This window comes from Halyomorpha halys, unplaced genomic scaffold (assembly GCF_000696795.3).
Source record: "Halyomorpha halys isolate HHAL.00 unplaced genomic scaffold, Hhal_1.1 Scaffold354.1, whole genome shotgun sequence".
NCBI lineage: Eukaryota > Metazoa > Arthropoda > Insecta > Hemiptera > Pentatomidae > Halyomorpha > Halyomorpha halys.
Window position 1 is genome coordinate 77,715 of NW_027111517.1, and position 11,519 is coordinate 89,233.

The 11,519-nt window shown below is 31.3% G+C and overlaps 1 protein-coding gene across 2 annotated transcripts in view; it reads left to right on the top strand.

The window, feature by feature from the left end:
• LOC106681641 (CDAN1-interacting nuclease 1) overlaps window positions 1–10,672 on the top strand; it is a 24,884-nt gene extending 14,212 nt beyond the window's left edge. The window contains exons 3-6 of one of the 2 annotated variants that reach the window (XM_014422069.2): window positions 1,588–1,676; window positions 4,564–4,613; window positions 5,563–5,799; window positions 7,640–10,363. In XM_014422069.2, the coding sequence (XP_014277555.1) occupies window positions 1,588–1,676; window positions 4,564–4,613; window positions 5,563–5,799; window positions 7,640–7,754 (491 nt within the window). In that variant the 3' untranslated portion in view covers window positions 7,755–10,363. Of the gene's footprint in view, window positions 1–1,587; window positions 1,677–4,563; window positions 4,614–5,562; window positions 5,800–7,639 lie in introns of both variants that reach the window. The other variant, XM_067049564.1, reaches the window with a different exon arrangement.
• Window positions 10,673–11,519: the final 847 nt, after the last annotated feature.

An 11,519-nucleotide genomic window follows, 5' to 3' on the forward strand; every position in this document is an offset into this window, starting at 1 on the left:
AAACTCAGGTCGAAACGTCGGCATAAAATAAATAAATATGGTTTTGTTTATTTATGTTGTTCTTTGCTGACCGCACCCCCCGACAAACTTCTTCAAGCATTAATCTACGGTCAACTATCTACACCTCATTATTTTATTGAAAGTTTCTCCTGGTGGAGATAGAGCTGGTGATAAAAGTTTTACCCAATTGGAAGTCAGATAAAAGAATAACAGTTTTTTGGTTGACCTTAGAGTGACTAGGAAACTTCTCTCATCCCTACCAATGAAAAGAACAGACACTTCGGAGAACCCCTTCATTCATTAGTTAAACAATTAAATCTTTAATAACTTTCAATATTAGCTCTTGCTCATTCTATTTATAAGAGTATATTTGTTGTACAGTACTTCATCATTCTAAGAGTTCATGCAGGCTAAGAAGTACACCGAGAAATCCTAATCAAGACTAGCAGTTATTCAGATCCAATCCCCATATCAAATAAAGTTTTGTTTGCAGTATATTCTATAAGCCATTTTAAAAAATATATAAATAACTGTGTTTAGAGAACAGTTAAATGAGTGCTTTAAAAAAATAGAGAAATATTAGTAATATGATAAATACAGGGTGTCCCTTTATCCATGTTCACTCCTCTTATATTTAACTATTTCTTGAATTTAACTTTATTTGAATACTGCTCTACATTTTTTCCCCTAACTACTTTCATTTATTAAATACTAATACAATGTATACTAGACTATAAAAGTATATATACATTTGTACATTGCCCTTACTTTGCCACATGCCATTATAAGGGAGTGGAGGGTGCTGTACGAATATGTGTATGGTTGTTGATGACCATTGGGTTTTATGCCCTAAAGCTCTAATGAACAACAACAATAATCTACAAATATGTTTCTGTATTGATATTTTTTAGTTTATAGACCATATTGTAGCCTTTAGTTTATTTATAAAGTCTTTTATGTGATATGGACCCAAATTTAATAGCTGTATGTTTCATTCAAATTGTTTTTTTAATGGCTTTGTTTGATGAAAAACTTTTTTTTTTTTTTCTTTTTCTCCAAGCTATGTAACTTTGAATTTGCTTTGACCTAAAATGGTTCCTGGAGGAGTTGGTCATCGATGTAACTCTGAAAGAACTTAAAATGGAGGCTGTCTGCAAATCATTATTTTTATTTTATTTTGTATAATTAATTATCTTTGTTATTTCTGTTGGATTTTTAATATCATATTTGTTTATATTGTTTTGTTTTTATCACTAAAAGATAAAAATACGTAGATATTAACATATTTTGAGGTGCATACATTATAGGTAAGTATGAAGGGAAAAATTGACTTTTTCCTATGATCAGTAGCGGACTGGCTCCTCAATTAGAGTTTTCATCTTACAAAGCATTTTGAATATAAACATAAACAGACACTGAGGTCAGCTATCATTTTTTGTACCTATTCCTTAATCAAATAAAGCTTTTTCTTAATTATTTATAAAATAAATAATATTTTATTTTATGAATATTATTTTATTATATAATATAATAAATAAATAAAATATTTATTTAATTTTTAATTAATTTTCTTTTATTCTTTTTAAGCACATGGTTCAAATGAAAGTAGACCTTGGGATATGATTAAAGATTCAACATTAATAAGAGATGCTACCCTTTCTTATGAAGTTCACTTGGTATGTTGTAAGATATGGTATGTTGTTGTAAGATAAAATTGAAATAATAAATGTATAAAATTAATTTATCTATACTGATTTTTTTTTTAAATATGCTATATATATAATGAATATAGTTTGAAATTACATTTTTTTGTAAAAATAGTTCAGCGTCATTAAAATTTTATTTATAGTTATTTTTCTAAAATTTTAAGCAAATTGACATAGAAACACTCTAAAATTTGTTTTCAATGGAGTTATAATTAATATTCTACTGCTCTATATGTAATCTTTACATACAAAAAAGTCAAAACCTTGCTGGTCTTAATGAGAAATGTATTATAGACTTGAAGTTCAGACATCAGAGACCTTGCTTCTTACTTTTTGAGATTTTATATTATCTTTTTTATACATATAAATAAAACTAATTGTAAATAATACAAAAACAAATATTATATGGGTGATACATAACCAACATTTAAGAGCAGAAATAAACTAACATAATTATGATTTATAAAATTCAGAAAATGAAAGCATGAGATTAAGGCTCAGTTAGTTGTTTGTGAGCTGACAGATCACAAAGGACATTAGTAGAGGGCCTGTTTGTAATACTGATATTCCTGTATGCCCTACCCACTTAGTTTCCTAGCTCATCTCATTCTGCATATTAATGTCCCTGCACTTGTGGTATTGGTTTCTCATTTTACACTGGTCTCTTTTGATATCTGACAGATTGCCAGTTCTAATTTGGAAGTATTACTTTTTCAATATCCATGATTTAATTGTTCTGTTGTTATTCATGTAAGTAAAGTAACACTATCTCAGTGCCATGATTTGTTTTATACCAATATTTTTTTAAAGAAAGTCTTGAGATCCTGAGATGTGGTGATCTCCCTGAGAGATCACCACAACTAAGGTTTTCGGGAATCTCCAGAAAAAAAATGTAGAAACAAATGATAGTGTCGTCCCTAGATGGGCACTGATTCGAGAAGTAACCCGACGCCAAACAATTGACACAACGATTTAACCCATCAGTGTGGTCGTAATGTTGTTGTTGGGTGAGCATTTTAAAACTTATGCAATCGTAAATGCGGTGGGATTTTCTATACACAGGACATCTTGTAGAGTTCACCGCTGAGTCCGTTGTCATTAAGACCTGTCTTAAGCATTTACTGTACCCAGTTTTAGCCTGTAGTGGATCTGAAGCAGTACTCTTAAGAAGGGCCTCTGATTGCAATTTGACCACCTGGTGCTGGATAAAATCTACAAACTCCTCCCAAGTCAGGTGTTCAGGTTTTGAACCATATTCTCTCTCGAACCCCTCTCTAGTTCTTGCACCTAACAACCTGAGCCCCAAAATGCATGATATCGAAGGATAATAAAAATCTTTAATGTTCTTGGTGTCGATGGTCAGATAATCTTCATGCAGTCATGAATCAAGGTCATAAATAAATCATATAATTCATGGATTTACGCCCTCGCCGAGTCGGACCTTCCCAGTTTGATAGAAGAAGAGAAAGAGAATTATCCCTTCTTCAAGGAGTTCATTTACGGGTGGAAGGAGGTGGTGGGCCCCACTCATTACACGATGGGAAGGACTTGACCGCCCAACATCGGCGAGCCACCAGAAGATGAGCTAACCCGGATTGAGACCAGGAGGGCTGGAGCAGCCTGGTAACTGCAGGAGGCACCCAGAGGGATGCAGTGGACAAGGTGGAACTCCATCAGACGTAGCGCTGGGCTGCACCACAGTAAAAAAAGACCAAAAAAACAAAACATTAATTAACAAAAGAATAAAAAAGGAAAAAATTGGTGATCCTAGGGAGTAGTGGCATGCGCAAACCCCAGCGCACTACCCCACTGCTCCCGCACCCCGTACACCCCGTATGCCAGAGATGGCAAGAGAGGGGGATAAAAAAAAAAAAAAAAAAAAAAAAAGAATTTACTGTACCCAGTTTTAGCCTGTAGTGGATCTGAAGCAGTACTCGTAAGAAGGGCCTCTGATTGCAATTTTACCACCTGGTGCTGGATAAAATCTGCAAACTCCTCCCAAGTCAGGTGTTCAGGTTTTGAGCCATATCCTCTCTCGAAACCCTCTCTAGTTCTTGCACCTAACAACCTGAGCCCCAAAATGCATGATATCGAAGGATAATAAAAATCTTTAATGTTCTTGGTGTCGATGGTGAGATAATCTTCATGCAGTCTCCATGGGATGAGGCAAATCTATGATATGGAATAAAGAACTTACAGATTGAAGCAGTGGGGTAATCTGGCAACTTCCAGACCTTGAGCTGCAGGGTGTCTACCAACGTCTATGATGAAGGCGAAGTCAAGGCATCTAACTTGTGTGGCTGAAGTAGTCAGAAGTTGCAGCTTGGGGTGTGCTTCATAGACAGCTTTAGTGGTGGCCAATTTAATTATTTAAATAGAATCATGTGGTTCACAGAATTCCGGAGGCGCTGAAGCAGTGGTCTGAAAATTGATTAGAAATTATTAACTACTGAACAGAGTGTTTCAGGACAAAGATCTGGTCTAGTGTGCTTTTTCCTTTTCTGACCCTACTGGTGGTCACCTACTATATTCTCGTAATACCGAGATATCTGATTTAGCAGGATGTTGGTCATTATCTTGTAGGACACTAGAAGGAGTGCTATGTTTCTGTAATTGCTGCACTCATATCTGGAGCCTTTCTTTAGAATAGGACAGATCAGGCCTGTGTTCCATGTATCTTTTTTTCCTGCCATATTTATATATATGTCTATGTATGTATATATGTATATAAATTTTCTGTTAAGTATATTTATATTTATTTAATATATTTAATTATATAGATATAATATATTTATTTGATTCAATCAGAGCATAATATGGATTTTAGAACATCAGTAATTTTTTTTTTTTGTTTTAGGCATCTTTGTTTGATCCTACTTATAGCCCTACAGCTAATTCAGTAGCTAAGTAAGTTTATATTAAAATGTTTATATTTAATTTATATTATGGTTTTAATTTTTAAACAATATTTATATTAATTAATTATTTAAAATTCAGTTTCATATATTGAAATTATTTTGACATTTGCCAAGTTCCATTACTGAGGTGGGATATACCTGAACTTAAAGTATAAATCTTAGCACCCTGTTCTGTTGGGGAAGCTGATTTATTTTCTTTTAAACTTGGTACACGATTCTCATTGGTAAACAGATTATATTTTTGGAACAAAGCAAATACCCTGTTATTTAATTTCATTTATAAACTTGACTTTAAATTGAATACAAGAAATGATATTTTATTATAGGCACATCTTTTACTTCACTGGTAATGCAATATTGATATTATTATTTCCAAAAATTATTTTTTAAAGGCATTTATTTGTTTTATTGAAGGTAGAATTAATGATTAAATTATTGTACATTGATCCCTTAACCAATAATAATTATTATTAATAAGTTATTATAATATATTTTTCTATTTCTTTTTATTTTAAAGATAAGATGGTATTGATGGTGGTCGAAATTTAGGGCTCGGTCTTGTCTTTTGTCTAGCATCAGACAGAAAACTGAGATGTTGTCTGTCTGTCTGATGCTAGACTTATTGATTTCTAATTAATATTTTTTTACTACCACCTGGGCCCTGTTTCATAATGAAAGCTAATAGTATTAGTTCATAGTACAAGTGTAGAAACTAGTGTGGTAATAATACTAATACTTGTTTCATGATAGGGATGATTATTAGTGAAATTACAGGAATTAAAATTAATTATTAAAGTACAAGTCTGTGTAATCGAATTAAGATAAATCTACAAGACTAATAGTATTAGTTTGTACTTTATTATGAAACAGGGCCCTGGATGATCTTTTTGCCCAATTTTGTACAATCAACCAATAACTTCCAAAATTTTTTATTTTAGTTTATGTGGAAGAGAATATGAATTACATCTACAATCATGTCTCGTTTCAAGAGGACTTTGTTTTAAAACTGAGTTCGATTTAAGAGAACTAAATTTTTCAAAGACTCCTGATATATTACTGGATGTACCATTTGCTTCTGGTAACTTTGTAATCAAATGGATTGAGAGCAAAGCTTGCTTTGGTGATGAATTTGTTCATGAGGATTATTTTTCTAACCAATACCAGTATTATTTTAGGTATGATTTTGGTTTTTTATATTCATTTTGTGGAGATTGAATAGTTTTTACAAATCTAGTGATTTGTGCAGATCATACATTTTTCAACAACTTTTACTTACAATCCTCCTTTAAGTTCAGCTACTGAAAGTATATTTTTTGAAACAAAGCAAATTACAAGAAAAAATACCTCCACACATTTTCTTCAAAAACAAACAATTGGATAATTTATTTTGTAATAAATTCCTGATCAATAACAAAATAACTGATTATTTTACTGTACTTATTTTTAAAATGATTGACTTGGAAATAAAACAAACATACTGGGCTATAAACAAAATAAACTGAAAAATCAAACAAATATTAAATAGTATACATCATTTTTACAGTGATTTAAGATCCAGATGAGTAAATTGATTGATGAATTCAATGAGAAAATTATAATTATAAAAAAAAGCAAGTTGAACATAAAATTAAATCGCACAATAAAAAAACCTAAGATGAATAAATTAATGATAAACAAAACAATCAGGGATGATAACTATTTAAAAATTTAACATATTTGAAGACAAATAATGTAGAACAAACTTACACACTAAACAAAATTGATTATTTAATCAACAATATTTAATCGTTAGAGAAATATAACACTTTCCATAAAATTAATAACAGAGTAGTTAACAAAATAAAACTAGATATTCCATAGGATATAATGAATTTATTGTCACTGGGTGAAAATTTTAACTTTAGTATGGAGAAAAATGACAGAGAAATAATAAATATAATTATTGACCTTGAAAATATTCAGACATCTGAGAACCATATTAATTCTACTAGAAATAAAATATGTTCTATAATAAGTAATCACATTGCAAATAACTAGAACAATAAAAAATAAAATTTGAACATACAAATCAATAGAAATTTAACTTTGACTACTTTGAAATCTTGAGCATTTGCTACATTTTCACTGAGGGTTTTCGGTCTTGATAATCTCAAGCTCTGCTGTAGGTCCAGATCACGCACCTTGTCAGTAAAAATATTAACAGCCATGTTTTCTAGGACGTCCTCTGGGACCATGACATTACTCCTCTAGTCAAGAAATTTCCACTCTGAGCTGTTGCATTGGTTTCCCACGATTCTACCTTCTTGTCCTTAACCGTTCTCCATGCACCTGCCTCGGATGAGGGCCATACAACTATATAACTTCGAGATAAGTCGTAGTTGGCATCCCATGCAAAAATGCAAATTATCAGTTACCTCATGGTGGGAAGACAACTTGTTAAGCAATTAAAATTATTTTGCTGTGACTATACTAAATATATACTTTCATAGTGATATTTCAGTTTTATTTTCCTAATTTTGTGAAAATTGGCTCGGCCTATCATGGAAGTCCTGACTGGAATCATGCCTAAGTTATCTAATGCAATAGGTAAAAGCTTGCAATTATAGTTTGTTACGTTTTTTTTTTTTTTTTTACAGTATACAAAATAAGTAAATAAAACTGTATAAACTAATTAATAAAATATGGTTATACCGAAAATGATTTTAGTCTTATTATTAAAATTATGAACCTTATTACTTAGATTCTTTGGTCTTTTTTATATGACTATATGGCTTGGGTTTAAAAAGCTTTTTAAAAAAGTTTTAATAAGCTTTTTGGTCAGTTTTAGGTATTATGGTCAACTCTTAAAATAAAATAGGCTATTCCTAAGATTGGGTTTAAGGTTGATCTGTCATGGTTTGATTACAAATATTTTATAGTTATTAACTGTCTGTAAATGAAAGACTTATGAAAATATATATGAATCCACTATTTATAAAAGTAAAAGTTCAGCATTTGTATTTATTTTTGTTTTAGGTATGGTCCAGGGCTGGTGATTTATTGGTTTGGATTTGTCGAATCTATCAAAGGCATCAGGAATAAACTTTTGGTATCTGACAAATTCCCTAGTGAAATTGTTAAAATATGTTAAATTCAAAAGTTTTAAATTTTTTATTTTTGAGTTACCATTTTATATTTTTATACAAAGTGTTTCTATAATTTTTTTTTTTTTACAAAAAAAAAGTTTTCTTTATTTACCTACTGAATATTACCCTTCCTTAAAATACTATTAAAAAATCATTTACCTGGAGACTTTATCTCTCATCATACTGGAGATGATCACCATTGAAGTAACTACTTACACAAGCTGGTTAAAAAGGACTTGGCAACCTTTAGACCCTTTTATAAATTCCATTCACTCTCAAATCCCTTCATAGTTTGCTAAAAAAATTCTTCAACTTCATTGTATCCTCTGGACATTCTTTTACTTATAATAATTATATTTTTGTTGAAAGTGTGTTTAAACATAAAAACAAACCCAAAGAAATAAAATTAAAAATTATAAATAAACCCAACATAATTGAAAATATGTATTAATAAATTCAAACGTGCTTTAAAAAATGTCAGCAGACTGGTTGTTTCCTTGAACTAATTAATTCTTGAAAAGCTTTGTCTTATTTAGCTCCCTAAAGTTCTAATGCTATTATTTTTAGAAATAGTTATGTTGTTTAATGTTTCAAAGATGTGGCTAATTTCATGCTTTGTGTAATTTTGAGGCCCTATTTCAACATAAGAATATTAATTATTGAGGATTATTGTTAAATTCCTTAGTGAGGTTATCCAAACTCTCAATGAAATTACTTTTTGACAAAAAAACGTGTGACCGAAAGATTTTTAACCCTGATATTATTTATTTAAATTAACTTTAACACTTTAGTTATCAGGCATAATTATTACAATTCCTAGGTGGACAACTGAAGTTCTCACTCCTTAAATATTTTATTTTAAAATTGGACCACAGTCATGCTTCAACTGTCCTAGAGTTCACTTTTCTAGTTAATGATCTTGGAAGTTGCAGCATCTTCAAAAATATGTGCAAACATCAGAACTACTTTTTTAACAAACAATTTTTACAGTCCATATTGTTGTGCAGGTTTGTACTAGTCATATGAATGTGATATAAATTGAATAGCAGATTATGCGTGTGACATGTTTTTAGGTTAACTTAAGAATTATGCAGTCTGCAAATTGATGCTCTACCAAGTCCAGCATATTCCCGTGACTTGTCACCAACTTACTACCATATTTTAAGAGTGTTTGACGCATTTTTAAAAACCAAACAATCTTAAATGAAGTTAAGGCTAGATTTTCATTTTTTAAGTTTTGCATGTTATATATCAAAAAGTCAAAATCAACATTGCATGTACTCTTGAGCTACAGTTGGACAGGATAATAATAAAGTATGCAAGAAGGTAAGAAGAAGGGGGAACGATTGTGTCGAAGGAATTAGCTTTAAATGACATAGACCAGAAAAGAATGTCAGGGAAGGTGCCTATTTGTTAAGCTATCTTGCAGTAAAAGTGAAGGAATCAACATTCAGACCTTTTAGAGTAAAAAAAAAAAGGTATGTTGTTTTGAAGGGACTGCGAGATGAACTTGGTCAGTGAAATGTTTCCAGTCTATTAGGCTGGGCGTACATTAAGAAACAGGCGTAGCAGAACAGTCTCACTGTTAGTTCAGCCAAATTAATCATCCATGACTTAAAAAGGTTTTAATTATTCTAATTTTTTGATATGCTGTGGGGACCTAAATCAATAGTGAGAAATAGATTTTGAAAAACTTGTGCAATCAATGCAATCACCTAAAAACAGCAAAACGATTGTTCTTTTTCATTTTTTACTAATAGGCTGGCAGAATACCCATCCTCCTACCTTCCTATCATGGGCAAAATCCTTGAGAAACTCATCTTAAAAAGCCTGTACCCATCCTAGATTCCAACCACATACTCCCAGATCCAGTTTCGATTCCGAACATCCCACTCCACTATCGAGCAATGTCATTGTGTGGTTGATGTCTCTTCTGTATTGGAGGGTCAGAATGTACTGCTCGGGAGTGTTTCTTGATGTAGAACAGGAGTTTGATTGAGTCTTGCACCCGGACTGCTACACAAGATCCATAAATTCCTATCCCTTACATACTTCCTCATTAACCATTCTTATCTCTCTGACAGATTGTTTAAAGTAAATAACAACAGTGTTTATGCATCCCTCTTTCCTTGGTTTACCGCAGGGTAGTTTCCGTGGTGCTATCCTTTATACAGCTGACATCCCATCCTATCATCACTGTGTATGCTGATGGCACATGTCTATTATCAGTGAGTAATGGCCCTTCCATTGTATCCCAAACAACCACCCTTGAAGTATGGTGTCAAAACTGGAGGATTAAAATAAATCCCACCAAATCCCATAAACCCTATCCTCTGATCCACAGTATAGTCTCAAATTCTTCGTAAAATCATTAATGCTCCTTAGTTTGTCATAAATTAAGTTTTCAATCAGGACCTCAATGTTTGATTTGTTGCAGATTTGTAGTGAAGTATATACCAATCCTTCCATGATAAACTTCCTAACCACCCAAACCCCCCCCCACTTACATCTAACCTGGTAATCCTAGGCATATGAAAAGATGGCTTTGTGATCTGTAAGAAATTTTATTGGAGTTCTAACAATGGATTGATTCTCCACATGTTTGTATGATGTTACTGTATAACTAACATCAAATTTACTTGTATATATTTTTAATAAAGTTATAAATATCAATAAATTAATTTTTTAAAAACGTTTTTACTAAACTCTAAATCTATTCACTTCACAGAAATCATTGTCCTGTTATTTTAAGGTGGATGAAAGTTGCTACAACTTGATGTAAAAATGAGCTCTTTACAATCAATGCTTTTCTGAGACACCACTCTTCAAAAATTGACCATTTTTTTCAAAAGTCAATAATTTTGGTTATCGTTTCTTATTTTGTGAAATATTCGTTCTACGAGAGTAATCTAACATAATAAACTTGAAGTATATTTAATCAACTTTCATTTCAGCCCAAAACAGAATAATTAGTGTCAATTATTCTTTCTGTCTTAAAATGACATAAATAAAACTAAATACACTGAAATTTGCGTTTTGAGAGCAATTGAAAAAAAAAAAGAAAACTTCGTTCTAATTTTCAATTGCGTCTAAATTATAAAAAGAAAACCGATATACATAAAGAGATGGATGATTATACTTTTAGCTTATAATGCTAATGGCTTATTATTTTATTATATCAGTGAACAACTAATAATAAAATATCTGGTTTGTTCACTTTGTATTCACAGCCCACTACCAAATTGTTTGTATCTTCATTAATATTGGTCCCATTAAGAAAAAGCGGACGGAATTCAAGAGTTCTAATAATCATCTTCCGGTAAACTGTAACTTTGTGGGCTGATCTAAATTAAAGACGGCCCTGTAATTTTGGAGAAAAAAGCCGCATATGGCAGAGTTTTTGATTCTACATGTCTTAAACGCAAAATCTAAAAAAATTAAGAGGGTGTTTTATTTTTTTTTTTTTTATTATAGTGGTTCATTGTTGAAAATAATAATAAAAAAAAAAATTGTTTTAGACAGAGAGCCATACAAGAAGTGGACTGAATCTAGTCCACGCCTAAAAGTACTGTTGAAATAGCAAAGAAAACACAAAGAAGTAATTTTCATTGAGTTGTAAACTGTACTTCAGATTCGTAAAAGGTGTGAAGCCTATGAAATGATTGTTTTTAGAATTTCTTAATTTTAGACTCCTTTATTTTCAAAATTCTGCATGCTGTTTCACTGCAATCCCATAATGCATGCTTACCATTACCGAATTTTCTGATTCT